The following is a 25,390-nucleotide window of genomic DNA, read 5'->3' on the forward strand; positions in this document are numbered from 1 at the left end:
AGCAAATGTTGCGTCCGGTCTCAGACGGCTTCGACCCTTGTGCCTCACCTTTTTCTCTGCTCTCCCTGCTAGCCTTGGGAAGAAGGCTACCGCCGCGACTGCAAGCCACGTTCTCTGGCGTCCCCAGAACAGCTATGGCAAAGCCTCACGCCATGTTTCTAAGGGCCTCCTAAGGGGCGCGCGCGCACATGCCACCCACATCTTTATCCATGTCATGGCGGGAACCTCGGGGGCGTCCCCCTAGAGTGACTTCACGCCATCCGGGTATTTAGCCTACGCTTGTTTGCTAGCTTATTGAGTTAGCAACGATTGGATTCGTCTGGTCTAAGCTACTCTGCCGCTTCCGTGCTGCCGCTGGAAGCCTCTCTGCCCTTCGGGGTATTCTCTAACCTGGGAACCCACTCCTCAGGGGCCCTCTGCTTTCTTTCAGGTGCCTTACTGGGATCAGGTACTCGCTCCTCGAGGGCCTGCTCTCCCTGCCTCGGTGCCTGTAACCATCTACTTCTGCCTGGTGGAATCATCAACCTAACAGCTACCATGTAGTGAGTAATCTAATTCTCAGTCTGTCTCATCTACAGCTCTGCTGTGCTGGGAAACCTACACCTGGATCTCCCTATACCATCTTGGTGAGATGGGTTCCCTCTGCCGAGGGTTCCTGGACTGCTACCTCTGGATCACCTCACTACTGCCACCTCTGGTGGCATACATCAGCTGTACAATAAAAGAAAACTCTGTGCTTCCTGAGTCTAGCCCAGTACTGTGGGCTCCCCACAGGGCTCCTTCCCCGTGGGCGTGGTCATTTTCCACAGTACCCAAGAATCCACTCAAACACCTTGAAACCATAACAGCAAACTTCCCAAAGTAATTTTGTATAACATTGATCAAGGACTTCTAAAGAGGAATTTAAGGAAATTTGTCAAATTGGGAGATTGAACATCAATATTTTACGAAGAACTAGAGGTCCTTTTAGGAAGAAAATAGCAAGTGTTGACAGGCTGTATTGACTCAGGTGTAAAACCTAAGACATCCTGAAAATACCTCTAAAGTCAGATAAGCTATTTCAACTAGAACTTTTGGGAAATTCAAAAGATGCAGATTTAAATGTCTCATATTTTCTATATATTCAATGTGCCTAGAGAGGGTATCCAGTCTTTTTTCACACTGTAAACATTGAATTCCTGCAAAATTTTAACGATATTCTCAACACTTGTAATCTTTGGCTAGGACACTAAAATTTGCTCTTGTAACTCAAAAGATTTTTGTTGGCAACTTAGAGAAGGTGCATCTTAGTGTTAAGCGAATTCAGAGTTTTCCAGAATCTAGCAACCAAGTCCCAAAATGGTTTCCAGTGTCACCTCGTGTCGTGAAGGAATATTAAAAGGACTCACCACTTGATGGGGAAGGGGGGGCACAAGATGGCCGCCTGAGGAGACACTCCGGCCGAACGCACCCGGTTTGATTACTTTATTCTCTGATTTGCACGACGCAGTGCCACATACGAAGAGGAAGGCGAGACGGGGTGAGCTCCTCTCTGTTGGAGTCCACACAGCCGCGAATCGGAAGTTTCTTCACAGCGACAGCAAACAACACGCCTGGAGAGTTGGTTGCGGTGGGGACGGTTGATGGGTGTGCACCATCCCCCCTTGACCCTAGATATCTCATTGAGCCCCGATTCACCAAGCAGGTCTGCCCCACCGTGCGAGAGGCAAATGGAGAACTGGCAACTGCGGCCCTACCGGAGGATTCTCAGGGAGGTGAGAGAGAGGTATTGCATGAAGAAGCCCCGCAGGAGATCAGGAGTGAAGACAACGTGCAGGTACAGTCCTATGGGGATAGATGTGGAAGGGGACTTGGTACGCACAACCAAATGGGAACATAGTTAACCCCTTTGAGGCCTTTTGGCACAGAGAATGGGACAGGCACTATTACGGGAATAGGTGGTAATATCCAGAGAGCCTGGTTCAGGAGTTAATATTCAACCTCCCGCAGAGATGACTTTAAATACAATTTGGACTGCCTTAAAGTCATTGGAAGCCTCTATTGTTTCCCTAACAAAAATAACTCTGGAAATTAAAAATCAGGTGATATTAAATGCTAATGTGATTTCTCAACAAAATATTAAAGTTGAAAGTTTGGAGCAATGTATGGCTGATGTTGAAAAGGTACAGCATAATATGGTACAAACTGAACTGGTTTACAACAAAAAACTGGAGAATATTGAGAATAGCTTAAGGTCTCTCAACCTGAGAATTTTGAATTTCCCCGTGATCAACCTGATTTCCCCAATGGAACTCTTTAAAACAAACTAAGAGGTTCTTTTTGAGAACATTGTTTTATGTTATGTTATGTTTTACACACTTTGTTAATTGTAAACCGGGTTGATGTGATGCCTGTCATGAAACTCGGTATAACAAAAACAATAAATAAATAAATAAATAAATAAATAAATAAATAAATAAATGTTTCTCAGATTTTGAAATGTCCTGATTCTGCTAAACCTGTTAAAACAAAAGCATATTATCTACCTCTAGCTACAGATACTCGTGAAGATTTGGATGAACCGGTGTTACCCTTAGACATCTGAGATACTCGAGATGTCTCAGGAGACTACGGTGACTAGGAGACCCCTTCTAATTTCATTTGCATTCCTAGTAGATCGAAGGAAATGTTTTCTAAATATGCATCCAGATGTATTACAAATGGGGGCACAGTTTTTATTGCGCTACCCTTGTAAATGTTGCATCAAATATCAAAATCAGAATATGTTCTTTGATCCTTCTCAACTAAGAGCATTCCTGGATTCACATGCCTAATGTATCCCTGATAGGCTTGGTATTGAGAGATATTGCTGGGATCTCCTCTAGCGACCATTGCCTTTTCTTTTTCTTGCAAATGTTAACATATTCCAGGGTCTTTTCCCCTCTTTCTTTTAGTTAGTACAGCATTATGATGGATATAAGTATTATATGTTTGCTATTGTATGGAATTTCTGACCTGTACTGATATTTCTATGCAAGTTCTTGCTTGTGTATTTTGAAATGTTGATAAATAAAAAATTAAGAAAAAAAAAATGGACTCACCACTTGCAATAGTCTGGGCTTCCTGGGCACACCAAAGGAAGGTGGCCTCAGCACAGACTCCAAGTTCAGCGAGCAAGCCACGAAAGGAGGAGGAGGAATACTCAACTCCCCCGCCATTGCTCTAACGAAGGCTGCATGTCCTGTAGTGGTGGTACAAAGACTATCCTTCCACCACGGTCAAGTCCAGCCCATCATTGTTGCAAAGCCTGTCTGTGCCAGAGGAGCTCGCAGATCAGGGCTCAGGGATACCTCATCCGCAGGGGTGCGCAGCTCTCCCTCGCCGTGCAGCACATCAGGATCCTCAGCTCTCTACATAACTGCTAGTGAACTTGTGAACGCGGTGATAACTTTCTGGCCCCAAAGGAGGAGAAGGGTCTGGAGGGAAGACCCTCACCTTCCCTTTCTGCTTGGGAGGCGTAAGTTCGAGGAAAAAGGTTAAGAGGAAAACAGAAAAACCAGAACAGCAAAAAGTCACAATCAAAACTATGCTCCATCTTACCCTGCCCCCCTCCACAAACACACACAGTTTTTTTAATATATTTATAAACAAACTGGAAATAGGAACAAGTGAGGTGATCAAATTTGCCGATGACAACATTTTTCAAAGTTATAAAATCACAAGAGGACCTTGCAAAACTGGGAGACTGGCATGCAAATGGAAAATTAAATGTAATATTCTATTATGGGCACAACAAGCCAAAAGCTCGTCTTAAAACAGATTCATTTTATTTTTAAATTCCTGGGGGGGGGGGGGGGGAGATGCACCAGAGTCACCCTCTTTCCCTACTATTGTTTGCTCTAGTGCTGGAGACTGTCACCAAAAATTAATCAAGACATCAGTAGATTATAATTATAAACTAATTGCTCAGGCTTCAAGGTTAATTATAAAAAATCCATGGCTTTAAATATCAGCCTAGACTCACCTACAACAAATATCACGGCACCTTTCCTTTTGATAGGCAAATAATCCCTTAAATATTTGGCAGTTAATCCAAAGATGCCAGATCAATGTAGGAAACAAAATTACCCAGATGTCATTCAAAAATTGGAAAACATTTTCAACATTTGGTCTAGATGGAGTACATTGTTGTTTGGAAGGATTGCAGCCATCAAGGTGAACTCTATCAAAAATCCAACCCTTGTTTCAAATGCTACCTACCAATAGCTGTCCTTAAATTATTTCAAGCCTTCAAATGCTGATTTGCTTGAAGAAATAGGCTGCCAAGATTAGCTAAAATGGTACAATATAGAGACAGGATTGAAGGTGGTATGGGGGTTCCCAATATTCTGTGGTATTTCACAGCCAGTCAATTAAAACACAGTGTAATGATATGCACCGAGTATATTAAAACATTGGCCGGAGTTTAAAAGCTCTACGCGCGCCGGGCCTATTTTATAAAGGCCCAGCGACGCACGTAAAGCCCCAGGATGCGTCTAAGTCCTGGGGCCTGCAAAAAGGGGTGGTCCGGGGCGAGGCCAGAGGCTTCAGACACCGCTACCATTTGCCGCTGTGTTGGAGGATCACGTGCCAGTAGGCTTCCAGCGTGCGCAACCTGTGCCTGCCTCTAGGCAGGTGCAAAAGGTTTGATAAGAATTTTGGGGGGTAGGTGGGGTGGGGGGGGGAACGGGGGAAGCATGCAAGGTGCACTATTGTGCACCCCCTTGTTCGCACTGACTCCCCATTTTATAACTGGCACGCGCATGTAATAAAATCGGGTGTACCAGGTAGCACGCGCACATGTATGCCCGCACGGTCTTAAAATCTACCCCACATTGTGTTCAATTAGAACAAGTGTTTCTGGGGAAGTAGTATTTGAGAATCCATGACAACAATCTTACACTGTCTAGATCTGGCAGGCCAAAGTTAAATCATTTTGGTTTCACAGTGAAGATTTGGAATTCTATTTAGGGAAAGAATAGGTGTTCAACCTTTCTAATTCCTATTTGACATCAACCCCAGAAGGAAATGCTTATTCAAAGACTTTTCAACATTGGGAAAGATCAGGACTGAGACTTCAAGGGATGGAGTGGGGTTATGGTCATCAACAGGGTAACATCTGGTGGTTGGATTTAAAGCCCATGATACGGGGGTTCAGGAGAAGATGTAGTACACATTGGTTCTGGCCTGTTTTGGCTTAGTTTCCAAATAAATCAACTTTACTAATTCTGATTGTTTTGCAAGGAGTATTTAAAAAAAAAAAATACTGGAATTTATATTTGTCTCATTTCAATTGCAAATTGCATATGGTTCTTTGAATTAGCACATTACTGAAAGGTTAACTTGGAAGGATAAAGAAAGCTTTGTACTACCTAAAAGGTTCCACCTCATGTCCTGCTTTACTTATATAAAATGTTTTGTGGGGCAATAACCCAATACCTTGCAGCTATACCCACTTAGAGTGGTGCCCAATTAAACCCTATTAACCCATCTGGTATTTTAAATACATATCCTTCATTCTCATTTCTACTGAACTTTTTAGAACAATTGTATTAAGCTAGTTTGAAATTATGATTGTCTGGGTATCAAGAGTACAGTATTACTCAAACTTTGGGAAGGACTAAGAACCCCACAGGCTATTTTCTTATATAAATACTTCAAGTCTTGCAAGGTCCTCCTGCAATATCACAGTCTGCTTGTGATTTAACTACTCTGAATAATTTTGTATCATCTGCAAATTTGATAACCTCACTCGTCGTATTCGAGGTTTATAGCCTTGCACAATGCCTCCCCCGCCCTATTCTACACACAGTTAAGAGTTATTTATATTTTACATGAAAAACATCAAAATATAATACTCTGAGGTAAAAATATCACTTGCATTATATTTACATGCACTGCTGTGATGCCAACCAAAAATCCCTGCAAAAAAGACACTTGGAACCCATATGGTATTAGGCCTATTGTAATGTGTGTCGGCTTGAACCTCCAAAAGCCCTAAAAAAAACTAATACACTTCCTATTAGAATGCCTCACCTCAGTCACACATGCAGAACATAAACAGACCCTCCCCAAACACAGAACAGCATCCATAAAGTAGAAATACAAATGCGCAGACATAGTGAACTGGAAACCGCAAGAAGCCAGACTCTATGCAGTGCAACAAAGAAAAAAAAAAAAGATCACCATTCCTCAAACAATAAAATCAAGAAATAAAACACATAACACTAAAAACACACTATTTAAAAAAGAGCTATGAATAAAAGATCAAATAATTTAAAACTCATACAAGTTTGGGGTTTTTTTGTTTTTTTTAAATGTCCCAAACACTAATAATATTAAACACAAAAAACACAGCAGACATCAAATAACACCTGAAAAATAAAACTAAATAGGATTTAAATTCACACTCTGCATACCTGGGAACTTTGATTTCCAGTCACCCTGAGATTGTCATGGATTAGTGGGAGAGGGATGCACAAACATTTTCTCTTTCCTATATGCACACACAAGCTCATACACATACGCTCCCTCTCAGACACACCCACAGGCGTCTCCAGCACTTCTTTGGTTGGGATATACCAGCATCAGGCCCTCATTTTCGTTTCAGCTGCTGGCAGGTTGGAATCCACCTGCAGCACCCATTCTCCCTCTCTCACCCTCCCCCCCCCCCCCCAGAGAAGCTTCCATTTACACCACCCCCCCCCCCCCAGGCAGGTACACATTCTCACACAGACAGACCCCAGGAAGGCACCATTCATTCATACAAACACTCCCAAGCCAAACTTCCATTCATACACATGCACACATGGAGGGCAAACCCCCTCCTTTTGCCAGCAACCTCCGAGCCTCTCGTCTTTCGCTGCCACTGCTGCCACATGGCTATTGGGGAGGTGCCAATCGCTGCTACTGGCACAGAAGCCTGTTCTGCTGCCTCCTCTGTGCAAGCCCCACAGTATTAAAAATTTGAATTGCAAGATCAGCAATCTTTCACGTTCCCAAAGATAACATATGCCAATCACTAAAAATTAAAAAATGATAGCAAATATTAAAAAAAACACCCACAAAAACCCTGATCTTGGTTTTCTAATCGGTTGGTCACAGGCTTTATTTTCCACTTTCCCTTTCTTGGTCTTTTGCCAATTCCTTTTACAGGGTCTCTCTTTCTGTTTCTTCTCTATCCACCTGTCTTCTTTACTTCCTCCCTCAAACACACCCAGATTCTCATTCTCACGGTCTCTCTCACACACACTCACAGGCTCTCACACTCATGCTGTCTCACACACACTCACAGGCTCTCACATGCTGTCTCTCCGATCATACAGGCTCTCATGCCCGCAATCTCCTCTCTCTCTCTTTCTCTCTCTAGGGCCTCAAGCCTCTCACCTCTGGGCCTCCACTTCACAGGTCACTGCGGGATGAGCTCCACGGTGGCCCTGATCTTCTTGGAATGAAATGAGGTGGGCTGCCACGAGGAGGGCTCTCCTCGGGCTGCCGCAAGGTGGGATCCCTCCTCATGGAATTAAAAAAAAAAAATGAGACAAGCACTGGGGGCCACAGAGGGAAAGGAATAAGCTATCAAGCTGAGATATGGATGGACAGATTGGGTGGGCCATATGGTCTATGTCATGTTCTGTGTCAATAAACCTCTATTTGGCTCACATCTGAAGACTAGTCTCCCTACACCACCTCTCAAACACAAAATTATGTCCAGATTTATCTCAAAGCATAAAAATATAGCATTTTGATTATGAAATAGCTCATCAATACAAGAGACTAAGATTTATATCATCCGAGCATCCTTTTTAGAGTACTATAATCCTTTGATAAAAAGATTGTACAGTGCCTTGTAAAAAGTTCTCATACCCTCATTTTTCACCTATCTAAAAAATACCAATCAAAATGCATTAAAGCAAGAGTTTGTTTCACTGATCTACACAGGAATGCTCACTAACAATCCACTGCTTTGTGCCCGCAATGGACTTTGATTTGAATGCAGTAAGCTGATTCTGTCTAATTTACTGCTTTCTCATAGACTCTATATATTTTCATTCAAAAAGCAAATCGATAATAGTATTGCTCTCAATGTCATTAACAGCATCTTCATAGCCATTAGGTATTCGTATTAAGCAAAAATTGACTACTTCTTTTTGCATCTACTTTTGTTTGCGCGTATTTGTGAATAGTGAGCAGGCATAAACTAACTTTTGAAACATTTTTATTCAGTTTCAAAAGATTTATAAGAGGGTGATGATCGTACTTGAGTCTACATTGCAAAAATACTCAAACTGATGTCTCCTGTTGCATCAGAACTATTCTAGCAGTTTGTATGTGTGAGGCTATGAAGAGAGCTAGTTCTGTAACAAGCAGACAAAAAAAAAAAACAAACATTCAGAAGCATGGCTTCAGGAATCTTTCCAAAACAGATTTGAAAATGTTTGGTATGTGTTGAAGGATCGAGGTGAGAGGATGGATACTGGATGTGTGTTTTGGAGGGGGCATGGCTGTCTGTGAAAGAAGGGATGTGCATTTAGGTGAGTAGTGTCTGTGTGGATTGCGTGTGCAGGGCGGGGGAGGCTGTGTATCTTTTGGTGGGTAATGGCTGTGTGTATGGGGAGGGAGGTAGCTTCAGAAGATGCCTTTTAGCACTACCCTTCACCAGTTGTGTCAATTTTCCCTGCCTCTATGGGATGCGAATGCTTAAAGGGGATGTAAAGCTATGGATGGTGGAAGTAGAGGAGAAATGGGTGTTGTACATTAAGTAGCTTTGAAGAGGCTTTTTGGTGCCATCATGCACCACCTGCTTCAGTTATCCCTATTCTCCAGTGTTGCTTCTTTGCTAAAGTGCTGCAAAGATTGGGGGTTGGTGTGGGGAAGGGATTTTGGAATGGCATGCTGGTCAACATTCTGCAGCCTCCAATTCAATAGAACTGTTCTCCAACTTTTTCACATAAAAAGCAATGAGCTTTTTTTTTGGGGGGGGGGTTTGGGAAGCTCAGTTCTCTGGGTCACAATTTTCAAAGGTTCTAGTTTTTGAACTCAGATATTCACATTTTCTTCCTGTGTTGGAAATTCACCAAATTTAGACATTTTTTTGGAAAGTTGATGTACCTATGGATGGACAGACAGATGGACAATCAATCTTGTATAATTCTTTCCAATAGTCCATACTTTGGAAAGTATAAAAAGTGATCAATGTCAATCTGTTCACCCATCATAGGAACAATAACTCTCCAAAAATGGATGACTATTCACCAAAATTTAGCATGCAGGAAAAAATGTGAATCTTTCATAGTTCAAAGACTGGAAATACTGAACATACTGACCTAGAAAATCAAGCCTCCACACAAATCCTCACTGCTATTATGGAAAACAGAACAATATTTATATTGTATTAAAGAATACTGGCCAGCACTCCTTCCAAAAACTCCTAGCACTTCAGCGCAGAGCAACACAGGCAGACAGATGGAAAAAGCAGAAGCAGGCAAAGGATGGAACTAAAAAGCTCCTTGAAAGCCACCTCTTCCATAATTAAAGTCACAAACCCAGCCCCCTTCCCCTCAGAAACAGGAAGAATATTGGACATCTGGTGCACCGAAAAGGTAATGTCCAAGTCACCAATCTCCACACTTCTCATTTTAAAACCCCCCATCCCAACCACACACCCCCTACTCTAACCATAACCTCCATACTCACCTATAGCTATACCCTCAAAATACATACACAAACATTGCCACACAACCCACACCTATACCCACATAACCCCCAACAGCCCCTACTCACCCAAACATATCCATCCCACAACACATACACCCCCTCCACATCCTCCCACACCTCTAATTTTTCCACCCCATCACAAACCAGCCTTCACAATATCCACATCTATAAATGTATCCTGGAAAGTATTCCAAAAGCCATGCCGCTGCATGCTTTTCCTATTGTTAATATAAGACAGACAAAAGATGGGAGAAACCATGATTGTTTAATACTATTTAAAACCATACCACTAGTAAGCTGCAGTACAGAGGGGGGGGGGGGGGGGGGGGGGGGGAACTATGAGTTAAGGGGGTGGGGAATCAGCATTCTCTCATTCCGAATCTTTCATTGTTCAGATAGTGGTCAACTCTTTGAAAGCTCCACCCACCATTCTGAATGTAAGTAAAGGCATTATTTTACTGATTCATATTACACAGAAAAATATGCACGCCTATACTGGACCCATGGTAACAGACACAAGAGGATAAAGTAGCACAAGTTCAAAGCCTACAAGCCATAGTGCTAAGCACTGATCCACATTAGAAATTCATTCAGGTATCCCAGTGAGAACTGACGTGCTGTTATAAACATTCTTCAGTTGTATGTGCTAAAGTAAATAAGCCTTCCCATGGCTCAAACTGAAATAGCTGTAAAACTATGCATGGTATTACAAAATAGCATGAAACCGTAAGCAGTAAAATATATTGGACACAGAAAAAAAAGAAGCCGGGAATAAAGCCAAAAGGAGAAGCAAGAGAAACAAGGAACAAGTAGGTCAATATTCTGAAGAACCTAGCTGCTACTGCTGCCTTCATAAACAGGACAACAGTGGCGAAGACCTCCTGCATCGTTTTCCCTAATCCCACTTAGTTAAATTTTCTTGGGCCCTTAACCTCATTTCAGAATGGAAAGGGAAGGAGCCAAACTACAAAAGAAAACGAAGATTATGCTTTCATTTACAAAAATAAAAACATTCAAACAAATGTTCTATCATCCTGCTCTTTCGAGATGTTTAAAGGAAACCCAGGTGGCATTTTGTCAAATATGACCCACTCTAATCTCATTTTAGAGCTCCTTCTTCCAGATTTACGCGAAGTAGGTTACTCCTCAGATCCTAAAATCAGAAGAGAGCTATAAAGTATCAGTTTCATAAGGAAAAAACCCAAGTGATTTGAAAACATGCAATTTCACAATCTTTTGTGGCATTACAGCATAAGGTGAACAAGTCTATAGTTGACCTCTATTTGTGATCATGCGTACTAGTGTGATCCTATAAATGTGATACCAAGAAATCTGAGAAACACAAAATTCTAATCACTCTATAGGTGGTTTCATTACAAAACACTAATATTAATTACAAATATAACTTGTAATTGCAACCAATATTAATAAAGACCTTCATAATGCGGGCTGAAACTCTGCTTTAGCTCATTAAGCAACTAATATGTTGCCATGCCCAGGTGATGCATAAACATGTCCCATTGTATAACATTCATTTTTATTTTATAAAATTTTTTAATATACATTTAAAACTACATTTTTTTTTTTACTTATTTATTGACTCTCGGGTCTTTATGTCAATATCACTCGCTGACCACGTGCTAAACACTCTGAAACGACCAAGTCACCAGATGACCAAAACAGCCCATGTTTCGGCAGTCACACTCCCTTCTTCAGGGGGATTCTTTCCAACACTGCTCCTATGCTCTATAGGACAGCAACAACTGGCTTACTTTATAACGTACATTGGTTCAGCATTTCAGTCATCTAATGACTTGGTCGTTTCAGAGTGGTCAGCAAGTGATATTGACATCAAGACCAAGAGTCAACAATAAATAAGTAAAAAAATAAAGTTAAGTTTTAAATGAATACACAAAAATTTTATTAAAAAAAGATTATACAATCAGACCCATGATTATACGTAATGTGGGCATAGCAAAGACTTAGTTGCTTAAGGTAAAATGATGTTTTGACCTGTATTATGAAGATCCTTATTAATATTGGTTACAATTACAATTTATATTTGTAATTAATATTAACAGCGTTTGTGGTGAATAGTGGAATTGTGTATTTAACTAGGATTTCAGTGTTTTCCATGTTAAGGACTGTGTGCATTGGGTCAGATACCAAGAAAACTTTTACAACAAAATCCAAACTAGTCCGTTTTGGCAAGCAAACAAAAGAAGGGGCAAAGAGGATTGTACAACCTATACAGAGGCCCTACCAAGACAAGCCAGGAAGTCAGAAAAATATTTTCTTCCTGCAGGCACAGTTAAATATGTCAAATGAACTATGACCACAAACACCATAACAGGGTGGGGTGTGTGTGGTTTATGCTGTTGTCTTAAAGTTGGAGTGTTTACTATTATTGTCCATTTTTCTCTGTACTAAAATATGCTAAAAAAGTTATTTAAAAAATCCCACCATAGCAGCAATGCATGCACTTCCCACATACCCAAAAAGAAAAAAAAAAAAATCTTGAGACAATCTCCTGTAGGAATAAAATGCAATGTTTCTGCCTATACTAGCACCTATATTTTCAGATTTCCTTGAACACCATAACAAACCACCTCTAACAACTAGGACTGGATTTGTGTTTGATGTCTATCAGCTACCTGAAAAAGTTCTCCTTCGCATTCAATTAATTGCCTCATCCCAAGTGAGCTCTTCAGACAACTCTTACAATAAGAACTCAACCATAGCTTTAGCCCTTTCTGGGCTTGTATTCTCTTCTCATTTATTTATTTTATTTGTTTTTTGTATACTGACATTCGATCGAGATATCACACCTCATATCTATTGGACTCTGCTATTCTCTCTGCATTTCTTAGTTGTCCTGATATAATCAATATTCCTTTCACTCAAGTAATTTCTCTCAAGCTTGAGTCTTTTGTAGCTAATCTAAATTTAAATAGTTCTTCTCAGAAAACAAAAATGCTTTTTTCTTTAAGTTAATACATATTTCAGCATTTTTCCAAATGGCATGCTCAAAGTTACAATATATTAACATAAAATGATATTAAGCAAGTTTGTTTACTGTAAATGGCTTTTCCCCATAGATAGGATTAATTAGTCATTACTTATGAGGGTAACATCTTCTGGTGGCATCAAACTTGTGACACTAAGCTAGTAGAACTCTAAGCTCCAAGCATGTGCAGGAGTTTCCATGCAAGTGTTACCACGTGATTGTCCTCCATCCATATGTAATCTAATCTCCAGGGAGGCGAGTGGATATTCCATGGCTAATTCATCCTACTATCTACAGAAAACACCATCTAGAGTAAGCAAACAAGTTAAGCAGGCTAAATTAGCCATTACATTTGGGGAGTCCCAAGCTGAGGGTTGCAGCGGAGTATTTACTTAGTAAATCCCAGCGCTTACCATGGAGAGTGGACTATAGTGAGACCAGACTTTGTAAAACTGCTTGTCCAAATTTGCTGTCAGTTGAGTTGAGGGGTTATCAAAACCGTAGTGGGATGTACGGGTATGGACAGACCAAGTTGCAGCTTTGTAGATATATTTGATAGGTACTTCTCGAAGATAGGTATCAGAAGCAGCCATGTCTCTTACTTGAGCTTTCACAGAGTTTGCTACATCTTGGCAGACTGCAAATCACACAGTGATGAATGCAGTCAGCCAGCCAGTTAGACAAGGTACACTTGTCTAACTGGCTCGTATGGGATGAATAATCGTGAGGCTTTACAACATAGCAGAATTCAATTCTAGTAATACACCAAGGTGCTCGTGGGGCCTAGGATAGAAGGTAAACATGATGGATTGGTTGATATGAAAAGCTGAGACAACCTTTGAAAGAAATTTTAGGCAAGTTCAGAAAACCACCCTATTGTGAAAGAACTATGCATGGAGGATAGTGGATAAAAGCTTGAAGTTTGCTGACTTCTATTTGAAGTCACTGCAACTATGAATACCACCTTCTGGAGCAAGTATTTTAGAGAAGCTGACTCCAATGCTTCAAAAGGAGGCTTCATTAGCTGGGAAGCGACTACACTCTGGTCTCAGGGAACAATTGACTTTTGTACCAGAAGACTGACATGCCATGGGTCTTTCATGAAGTGTGAAACGAATGAGTAGAGATTGGTTTGCTCTCTACTTAGTATGGTAAGCTGCTATAGAGATGAGGTGCACCCATTGACACGAGGTGGCGAGGCCTGAGTTAAAAAGGTGGAGCAAGTTTTTAGAGAGATGTTTAAGCTTCAGGAAAAATCGGTCTAAAGCATTTTGATGACACCACTTGGAGTACCTGTGCCATTTGAAGACAATGCCTTTCAGTGGATGGTTTCCTACAGGAGACAAGAATGTCCATAATTTCAATAGGTAAGTGACAATCTGATCACTGAGCGCTCAACATCCAAGCTGTTAAGTTGAAGCCTGAAAGGCTGGGAATAGTACATTGTCCCCTTTTCCTGCATCAACAGCACAGAGTCTGTTCCCAAATGTAGAAAAGGACTGCTGAAACGTTGTAGGGCATATGCATACCAGATCTGTCTGGGCTATAAAAATCAGATGAATACATTCTTTATAACTTTCTGTACTGTTCTGGTGATAAGCAGCAATAGTGGAAAGCATATGAGGATTTCGATCCCAGTCAAGGAGGAAAATGACATTTGGCAGAATTGAGCAAAATTTAGTTTTGTGTTCTGCTGTGCTACAAACAGATCCAATGATAATAGAACCCATAAGTTGGAAGAGTTCATCAGCCACTGACTGCTGTAGAGAACATTCATGTGGTTGAAACATTCTTAGTCAATCTGCCAGCTTGCTGGAGATACCTGGCAGATAAGTGGCCTAAAGACAAGCTTGATTTGTCTCCACCCAATAACAAGATTTTTAGGGCCTATTCACAGAGGCCATGATCCTGTTCTTCATTGCTTGTTGATATAAAGCATGGTGACCTGGTTGTCTGTCTGAATTAGGATGCTCTTTCCCTGAAGATGTGCAAGAGAGTATCTGATTGCTCTCAACTCTAGAAGGTTGAACTGATAACGGCTCTTTTGAAGAATCGAGAGGCCTTGAGTTCAGAATGTTCCAATATGTGCTCCCCACCCTCTGGGTGGAGGCATCTGTCATAAGAACGTAGGGGTGAGACTGAGGGGCTTCTTTTAAAACTCGTAGGTGTAACCAACATTGGAACTCTTGTTTCATAGTCGTCATGATCTGAGCTAGAGAAGACAGGCTGCGTTAGTTGATCCCACTGGCAATTAAACCCCATTGGAGGTAGCAGATGTGAAGATGGATCAGTGGAACCACATTGATGGCCACTGCCATATGTCCAAGAACCACAAGGAGTCATCTTGCAGATGTGTGATACCATGGTGTTTGCTCAGTCGGGAGGCAGGAATGTTCTTTCCTATATTTATTTATTTATTTATTTAAGGTCTCTTTTATACCGACATCCGTTGACACATCGCATCGGTTTACAAAAAACAAAAACATTTGGGCAGAGCCCTTACATATAACAGCGGAACAAGGTTAACTTTTGGGCGGGGCCCTTACATATAACCAATAGAGTACATTAAACAGGGGGGTGAAAACTAGCTATAAATATAACTCAATATGAGTAAACCAACTATATACACAGATAGGAGAGTTCAAAGTACAAAAAACAGCAGGCAAATTCTTAGTCTTAAATCGGAGGCATTCATAGTCATAGCTCGAAGAGTATATATTATAGAGGAATTCACTAAGGAATTCAAGTTTATGCAAGCCCCTATGAATCTGAGACTGAGTGGGCTTCATAGTTTATCTCTGTAAGTTGATCAAAAAACTTAAGCATTGTAGCAGAGCTATGGCTGAACTTAGAGAACAGTATTTCATCCCTTGATCTTGCTCTGATAAGTCAATCATCCAGGTATGAGGAGATGGATGAGATGTTACTACCGTGAGGCATTTCGTGAAGAGCCTCAGTGCCAAGAGGCCAAACAGGAATACTTTGTATTGATAGTGGGAAGGGTCTATCTGGAAGCAAAGACAGCATCAATGCAACAGGTGGATGGGTATGTGAGGAAATGCATCCTTCAGATCCAAGGATGCATCCATTCATCGTCCTGTATATAAGGTAGTATCTTGTCAAGAGCTCATTTTGAATTTCTCTCAGAATATGCATTTGTACAGTGGTCTGAAGTTGAGAATGAGCTATAGGCCCTGTTTTCTTGGGGATAAGACAGTATTGGGAACAGAATCCCAGGGATGCTGAGGCGGTGAAATTGGTTGTATTGCTCATTGTGGGAGAAGAGATTGGAATTCCAGTCAAAACTGCAATAAATGAGACTGATCTGGATGGAGAGAACAATGTGGAAGGGTTGGAGGATAGGAGAAACAACCAGTACATGGGTTGCACAATTTGAAGAACCCGGTGTCATTTGTGATCTGATGCCACTCTTCCATGGAGAGTTGGAAACATTGTAAGGAGGAATCAAAAACTAGACCCTGATTTGGGTTGAGCCTGTTGAGTAGGTTTCTATTGCCAATGCTCTCTGACAAAGCCTGGCTGGAAGTGGCTGCTGATGCTGGGTCAGAAGAGGCGGTATTGTTAAAAAGACCAGTAAGGCTTCCTGTTAGAGTATGGTCTCTTGTATGGCTAGAAGTGACACCATGCTATGGAGGGCAGTTCAGGATCCATCGAGAGCAACTGCACCACTTCATTCTGGTGCTTAATCTGGGCAACCATCTCACAAAGCTTTTCACCAAAAAGACTAAGAATGGGAGAGGTCCGCTAGTTTTTCGTGGATGCCCTTCATGGATGTAACTCACTCAAAGCCATGCTATAGATAATCTTACAGCAGATTATCAGATTTAACCAATAACCTTATGATATGAAATCATTAATCTTAGGGATCAGATACTGACTTATGAGGTAGTCAATTTATTAGCAGCATAACTGAAACAAGAGTAATATGGTACAATAATTATTTGGCTCATTACAGTTTTAGTTTGACAGCACAAGCACTGTCATAAGATAAGCAGAGAATAAATATCTTTGAGTTCAATTTAGCACTTAAGAATTACACAATTGCCAAAAGAGATTAGCCCAGCTATAAGGTTGGCCACAGAATACTGGGCTTTATGGACCTTTATACATATCTTATATAAGATCATTTAAGCCAGTGTTCTCACCCTCTATAGTACTGCACAAGTCCAGGGATCTGACAACACCAAAGGGTTAAACCACACAAAATCCCTTTTAGTGAATGATAAAAAACCCAAAGGTTTCACAGATCACAGAAAAAAAGGGGTAAAAATGTACTAATTGACCAAAAGTACTTCAATGGGATTAATTGTCAAACAGTTGCATTCACGTTACTGAACAATTGTGCAGAGTAAAACTCAGTCTTAGCGTGGTACCATCAGTTCTGGCAGCACTGCTCTCAGAGCTTCCGGGTAGTCCGTGAAGAAAATCCATAGGGGAAAGCCCTTAGCAAAACGCTCTTTCGGAATGTTCCCCAGGATAATGTCCATTAAGAGTAACAGTTCTTTTCTCAGAGTCTCTCGAATATTCAATTCCATAACAGTCCAAAGTTGATCTGGATTGGATATTGCCTCCTCCTATAGACACAGGATTAGTGGGATGCAAATGCCATCATCTGGGTCCCAATGTATAGGAATATTCTCATACACACATTAAAGTCCATCAGCAAAACAAGTATTAGAACAATAGCCGTTTCATAACTGGTATCAGGCAGGACACAAAGTTTCACAAAGGACATGTTCTTTGTTCTGGTCCAAGGTTCTCCTCATTTGGAAAGTGATGACAACTGATATGAAGAAAAACATTCTTTCTCCCTTTGTATAAAAATAGCCTCATACAAAGTTGGCAAAAATATCACATAGCTGCAAACTCCATGTCTGCATTGCTTTATGGCCTGCACATTTACTCAGTCTGTGTGTACGCAGTAGAACTCAAAAGTTCATGCACCACTGGTGTTTACCCTACAACGCCATATGTCTAGCCCCATTGGAGTCAGATGAAGTACATGAAATGGAATCAAAAGATTCATTTACCGACTAGAGAAGATGGCAGATGGTTGTGGATAGCAATTGCTTTGCTTTGCTTCATGGCAGATAAAGTTTCAACTTTTGAATGCAGTCATGAATGTACTCCACTGTATAGAACTGATGGATGGTAATGCAAGCAGAGAGCATTGCACTTTGAAAAATCTTGTCGAAGATATCTAGAAGAAGTTTCTGGTCTTTTCCAGGAGCATGAGTGTGTCTTCTTCACTTTCTTTAGCATATTCAACTACTATGGACTGGTGAGGCATCTGGATGACACCAAAGCCTGGTGATTGCTGAACTCTGAATTTAAGGTCTAACTTCCTGGTGGTTGGGGTGACCAAGATGGGTATTTCTCATATTCTCATTTGTAGAGCATTGAGAAAGTTGTGAACTGGAAGGGTTCTGGTTTGGCTGGAGTGTGAAGAATCTGAGGAAACCCAAAGAGCTCAGATATTGGCTCTCGATCTTTGTGGACATGGACACCCAGTGCAGCATCCATTTTTTCCACTAACGTAGAATAGGTCAGATCCTCTGGTGGTGAAAGCATTATCCCAGGGTATACTGGTAGAGTCCTCACCCAAGCTTAAAGGTAAAGGATCGCTTACCCAGGACTCCAATGATGGAGAGCGAACCAAAAGGGGCTTTCGGTTGACTCAGAAGCTGCCTGATCTAATACTTCTTACCTGCTTGAATCCACTACAATAGACTATTAAAAAAACCCTGAACAAGAGTTCTGATAATGAATGCAAACCTATAGGTGATATCTGCACTCTGGTCTGCAGTATCACTGTGGCGAGTGGAGAGAAGAGGCTGAAAAGTTCCTTTCTTCTCCTTGATCAGAGAGATAAAGAAACTCCACAACAAGTCTGCGATTTGGTTGAGCAACTGACGTATCATCTGGCTTGGCATAGGATGACAGAACGTCCTCTTCAGAAACCAGGAAAGGTTTCTGCATGAGGACATGGCCTGTTAGAAGTGAGAAGTACAATAAAGGTTACTGGGTCTACAATGTCCAGGCAACATCTCTCCACTACTAGGCTTGATAAGGTAAGTATCCTGTGTTTATTGGTAGCAGAGGAAATCTAACCCCCTTCTCCTGCAGATCTAGGATGGGCTATATAGAGTTGTTCTAGCAAAGCAGTTTGATAAAAAAAATCTGAGGTGGATGCATTGATTGCTTTGATGGTGTAAAATGTTTGGACACCTTAAGATGCCTTAGCATGCTTCAACAGGTCTTTGGAAATGCATAAAGAGCCTGGCGCATGTCAGCAATATTGTATTGGTAGCATCAGGGCTGTGCCATGGGTTCTTGTACTATGCATCACAGGATCATGTATGGAGACCACAGGCTTGTGAGGCAGAGCACCAAGCATTAAGTGCATTGGTGCACTGTGCATCGCATGCATCATGTATAGTATCAAGTGGGTCAATGCATTCTGCATAAAGCACCTCGATATATTGTACGTATTTGTGGAAGTTGCATCAGGCAAGTCTATACACCATGTGTCACTGATGCTACTATGCCGATGGTTGCCACTAACAGCACAGATTTAGAATGCTTATGTTTACCCAAGCTGCAATGGTTCCAGTGATTGATGCCACATTGCCTTCGATGCAGGGCAGCTGGTAGAACTTCACCCCGCAGCTTCAGCCTGAGCGGACAGGATAGTTTTTATTTTGTTTTTACAAGCTCCTATTCAACTCCTTTCCCAGCAAGGCAGACTAGGCTACACTACAGGACAAGGATCTACTGCGATACTGTAGAGATTTATGTAGATCCTCGATTTTAAGAGCCCCGGACCTCTGCAAGTACAGGGGCATCCATCTGCAGGCATTAACAGTTTATGTGGTAATGATCCAGTCCAAGGCATGGATAATTCATGGCCATCGGCAAGGGACAATCTCCCCACAGATTCAACACTTAAAATCAACTCACCTTAGTTGATTTCTTTTTCTGCCCAGGAAGTAGAAGAGGTGGTCACATTTCGTTTTTAAGAAGGGTTTTTTTTTGGTAGCACTGAAAAGTGTTGTGGGGCTGCAGAGGCAACTTTAGAAGAAAGTAAAATAAAAAATATCAAAAACATGAGTTTTTAGGATTTGTAAAGCGAGAAGTCTCATCTGTGCTATGCATGGCCAAATAATGAGGAGACTCATGAGACAATGCCCATGCAGGAACTTCCACACATGCTCAATAGAGCTCAAAGCTCTACTAGATTGGAGACTCGTCTATTCCATAGCACTGGAAGGCATCACCCTCACATGTAATGGCTAATTCAGCCTGCTTGACAGAAAATTCAACAAACCCACTTAAACATAGTAACAAATTTGTTACCATTTGAATTTGTTGCCAGAGGATGTGGTTAGTGCAGTTAGTATAGCTGGGTTCAAAAAAAGGTTTGGATAAGTTATTGGAGAAGTCCATTAACTGCTATTAATAAAGTTTACTTAGGGAATAGCCACCGCTATTAATTGCATCAGTAGCATGGGATCTTCTTGGTATTTGGGTAATTGCCAGGTTCTTGTGGCCTGGTTTTGGCCTCTGTTGGAAACAGGAGGCTGGGCTTGATGGACCCTTGGTCTGACCCAGCATGGCAATTTCTTATGTTCTTAAATACAAACAAACTAGCTTAAGAACTTAAGATTTGCCATACTGGGTCAGACCAAAATGTCCATCAAGCCCAGTATCCTGTTTCCTACAGTGGCCAATCCAGGCCACAAGTACCTGGCAGGATCTCAAAAGCTTGACAGATTCCATGGTAGTTAAGCCAGGATAAGCAGTGGATTTCCCCAAGTCCACCTTTTCTTACAAGAACTTCTTCACACCATTTTTAAACCCAGCTACATGATCAGCTTTTATCATATTCTCAGGCAATGAATTCCAGAGTTTAATTATGTGTTGAGCAAAAATATTTTCTGTCTTAAATGAATTACCTAGTATTTTCATTGTGTGTCCTAGCCTTTGAACTTTTGGAAAGAGCAAACAATGTCTCATGGTTTACTCTTTCCATTTGCTCTATTACATCTTCCAGGTTCACAGAGATTTGTTTCAGTTCCTTGGACTCATCACCTTTAAATACCCCTTCTGGCATATCTCCCTTATATCTTCTTCAGTAAATACCAAAGCAAAGAATTTAGTCTCTCTGCTATGGCCTTTTCCTCCCTTAGTGCTCCTTTTACCCCTCGATAATCTAATGGTCCAAGCTGACTCCCTGACAGGCTTTATGCTTCAAATGTACCTGAAAAAGTTTGTTTCCATGGCAAACATCTTTTCAAATCCTCTCTTCCTTAATATTTTGCATTAACTTGCCAGTATTTATGCTGTTTTCCTCATTTGAATCCCTTTTCCATTTTTTTAAAAGATGTTCTTTGGTTAAAATAGCCCCTTTTACCTCACCTTTTAATCATGCCTGCAATCGTTTGACCTTTCCTCTACCATTTTTATTGCATGAAATTCATCTAGTCTGGATTTGAAGATGGTATTTGTAAACACCCATGCCTGATGTAAACCTTTGCAATTTTTCCTTTCAGTTTTTTCCTAAAGATTTTCTTCAATGTATCACTCTCCCGCCTGAAAATGAAATGCTATTGCAGTAGATTTCCTTAGTGTCCTCCCTCCAGTTATCAAGTCAAACAATCATATATATGATCATTGTTGCCAAGTTGCCCCAACACTTACCTCTTATACCAATTCATATGTTCTACTAATGATCAAGTCTAAATAATGCCCCCTCTTATTGATTCTTGTACCAGCTGTCCGTGAAGCAATCCTTTATTTCATCTATTTATTTTTTTTTACTTTTTATTTAATTATTTTTTTATATACAGACATTCAATCTGAGATATCACATCGGTTTACATTCAGGTACTGTAGGTATTTCCCTGTTCCCGGAGGGCTTACAATCTAAGTTTGTACCTGAGGCAATGGAGGGTAAAGTGACTTGCCCAAGGTCACAAGGAGCGACAGCGGGACTCAAACCCTGGTCTCCTAGTTCGTAGCCCACTGCTCTAACCACCAGGCTATTCCTCCATAGCATGTCCTGATGTGACATTTACCCAGTCAATGCTGGGGTAACTGAAATCATGCATTGTGTTGCTAATTTTGTTAGCTTCCCTAATTTGTTACCATTTTGTTCTGTCTGTTCATTCTGGCTAGATAGATAGTATACCCCCCATTGCTATTCTATTCCCCATATTAGTCATATCAATTCATAAAGATTCTGCAATGTATTCTGTTTCATGAGAACTTTTATCTTGTTTAGCTATACCCTCTAATACACATAGTGCTACCCCTCCACCAATTTGATCCATTCTATCATTGCAATATAGTTTGTACCCTGCTATCAGTGTCCCATTGGTTATCCTCCTTCCACCAGGTCTCAGGTGCCAATTATATCTACCTCTTCAATAAGCACTATGCATTCTAACTCTCCCATCTTTATTTTTCTTCTTTTAAGACTTCTAGTATTTGTATACAGACATTTCAAAGTATTACAAACCATTCCACTAATCTTTGCAAGTATTAAAATCCAGATCTCTCTACATTATAAAAATACTATGGCTGCAAGTGAAAATGTGCAGTACATTTGTGCATGCACTGCATAACATTCACCTGGGTCCGAGGGCAGACCTCAGGCAATGAAGTGAGGAGGGATAGGATCAGTTCAGCAGGACCAGTCATGGTGGTGGCACCAGCAGCAGAAAAGAGGTACAATAGAAAATCTGGTAGGGTTTTCCAGGCCCCACCAGCAGAAGACAAGAAGTCACACAGCAGTGATAGAAAAGGTGGTCTGAGGGGCAAGAGAGTAAAAGCATTGCCAGACTAGAAGAGTGAATGGAAGGAAAGGAAAGAGGATTGACTGAGAGACATGAGGGGTTATTGTTCAAGAGTTTGTTACCCTCCTCCTGCCAATTATGTACCTTCTCTGCCATTAATCTCATCCTCCTCTCCTCTCTGTAACAAATACCATGCAACTGCTTGGCACAAAAACGCTGTTCTTAAATTATTACTGGAGATCAATATTGTAAGAAGCTACAGAATGGTGAACAATGTAGAGATAACTTACCTGATAATCTCGTTTCCTTAGTGTATGCAGATGGACTCAAAACAAGTGGGTATAGTGTGCTCGTGCCAGCAGTTGGAGACTGATCTGACGTCAGCACGGGTACATATACCCCCGCAGGAAGTGCAGCAATTCAGTAATCTTCCTTGCAAAAGCTTTATGGATATATGTGTAACTGACCGATCGTTTAAATGAACAGGATTACCCTGACCGATTGATAGTAGCTGGAGACCGCCAGTGTTCTCAACCTGAAGGCGTCGACACCCGGCAGGGTGGATGCCCTATTATAAGAAAAACATGGCTTATCGTGAGTCGGTGAATCCCCATGTATGCCGGCAGCCGGGCGGGATGCTGAGTCCATCTGCATACACTAAGGAAAACGAGATTATCAGGTAAGTAATCTCTACATTTCCTAGCGTGTAGCAGATGGACTCAAAACAAGTGGGATGTATAAAAGCTACTCCCGGACTGGGCGGGAGGCTGCCCGAGGTCCGTTCAGGATTGCCCTCACAAATGCTGTGTCCTCCCTGGCCTGGACGTCCAGACAGTAGAATCTGGAGAAGGTATGGAGGGAGGACCACGTCGCCGCTTTACATATCTCTGCAGGCAACAGCATCCTAGTTTCTGCCCAAGAGGCCGCTTACGCTCTGGTAGAGTGAGCCTTGACCCGTAGAGGTGGTGGTTTTCCCGCTTCTACGTAAGCTGCCTTGATAACTTCTTTGATCCAGCGGGCGATGGTTGCCCGGGAGGCCGCTTCCCCTTGCTTCTTCCCGCTGTGAAGGACGAACAGGTGGTCAGTCTTTCGTACTGCTTCTGACATTTCCAGGTATCTGGACAGCAGCCTGCCGATGTCGAGATGGCGTAATATTCGACCTTCTTCCGACTTCTTCAAACCTTCCGTGGTAGGCAAGGATATGGTTTGGTTGAGGTGGAAGTGTGAGACTACTTTGGGTAAGAAGGAAGGAACCGTGCGAAGATGGATAGCCTCTGGAGTGATTCTGAGAAACGGATCACGGCAGGACAGTGCTTGTAGCTCTGAGATGCGGCGTGCTGAGCATACAGCCAGCAGGAACACCATCTTCAAGGTTAGCAAATGGAGGGACAGGCCTCGAAGTGGTCTAAAGGCGTGTCCCGCTAGAAATTCCAACACTAGGTTGAGGTTCCACAGGGGCACTGGCCACTTCAGTGGCGGGCGAATGTGTTTGACTCCTTTCAGGAAAAGTGAAACGTCTGGGTGTGTGGCGATGCTGTTGCCGTCACTCCGGGGACAGTAGCAGGATAGCGCTGCTACTTGAACCTTGATGGAATTGAGGGACAGACCCTTCTGAAGTCCCTCTTGCAGGAAATCCAAAATGATAGGGATCTTAGCGGCATGTGGATTGGTGCTGTGAGTTTCGCACCAGGTTTCAAATACTCTCCAGATCCTTATATATGTTAAGTGATGTGGAGAACTTGCGTGCTCGGAGGAGTGTATCTATTACCGGCCCCGAGTTTCCTCTTTTCTTCAGTCTAGCCCTCTCAATGGCCAGACCGTAAGAGAATTGAGCTGGATCCTCATGGAGGATGGGACCTTGCCACAGCAGGTCCCTGTGTGGAGGCAGGGGAAATGGAGTCCCTGCCAGTAGTCTTCTCATGTCTGCGTACCAGGGTCTTCTTAGCCAGTCCGGGGCCACTAGAAGAACTAGGCCTCTGTGCCGCTGAATCTTCTGTACAATGGCGCCCAGCAGGGCCATGGAGGAAAGGCATATAGCAGGATCCCCCTGAGGCCAAGACTGTACCAGGGCATCGATCCCCTGGGATAGCGGATCCCGCCTGCGGCTGAAATATCTGGGTACTTGAGCGTTGGACCTGTCCGCTAGTAGGTCCATGCCCGGTGTCCCCCACTGATCCACAATCATCTGGAAAGCCGTGGGCGACAGCTGCCATTCCCCTGGATTTAGGCTCTCTCTGCTGAGGAAGTCTGCCGTGGTGTTGTCCTTCCCGGCGATGTGGACGGCGGAGATGTCCTGGAGATTTGCTTCCGCCCAAGTCATCAGGGGGGCTATTTCTAGGGATACTTGTTGGCTTCTGGTTCCGCCCTGTCGGTTGATGTATGCCACCGTGGTGGCGTTGTCCGACATCACTCTGACCGCTCTGTTTCAAAGTCTGTGGGCAAATCGCAGGCACGCTAGCCTGTCTGCCCGTGCCTCTAGTCTGTTGATGCTCCACCCTGACTCTTCTCTGTTCCACCGCCCTTGGGCTTTGAGTTCTTCGCAGTGTGCTTCCATCCGTTCAGGCTGGCATCTGTAGTGAGCAGGGTCCAATTTGGGGAGGACATTCTTGACCCCCGGCTCATGTGGCCGGGCTGCAACCACCACCGTACCTGATTCCATACTCTGGCTGGTAGAGGTAGGTGTACGGTGTAGTTCTGTGATCGTGGGCTCCACCGAGATAGGAGGGCGCGTTGTAATGGTCTCATATGAGCCCGCGCCCATGGTATCACCTCCAGAGTGGATGCCATAAGGCCGAGGACCTGTAGGTAATCCCAAGCTGTGGGCCGGGTG

General features: G+C 42.4%; 1 protein-coding gene across 1 annotated transcript in view; it reads right to left on the reverse strand.

Annotated features, from left to right (window-relative positions):
• Window positions 1-19,722: 19,722 nt before the first annotated feature.
• The window catches only part of LOC115090598 (serine/threonine-protein kinase WNK1-like), a 185,594-nt gene continuing 179,926 nt past the window's right edge, over window positions 19,723-25,390 (reverse strand). Inside the window, exon 5 of the mRNA XM_029599931.1 lies at window positions 19,723-19,834. Coding sequence (XP_029455791.1) covers window positions 19,766-19,834 — 69 coding nt within the window. The 3' untranslated portion in view covers window positions 19,723-19,765. The remainder of the gene's footprint in view (window positions 19,835-25,390) is intronic.

Source organism: Rhinatrema bivittatum, chromosome 4 (assembly GCF_901001135.1).
Source record: "Rhinatrema bivittatum chromosome 4, aRhiBiv1.1, whole genome shotgun sequence".
In the NCBI taxonomy this organism is placed as follows: domain Eukaryota; kingdom Metazoa; phylum Chordata; class Amphibia; order Gymnophiona; family Rhinatrematidae; genus Rhinatrema; species Rhinatrema bivittatum.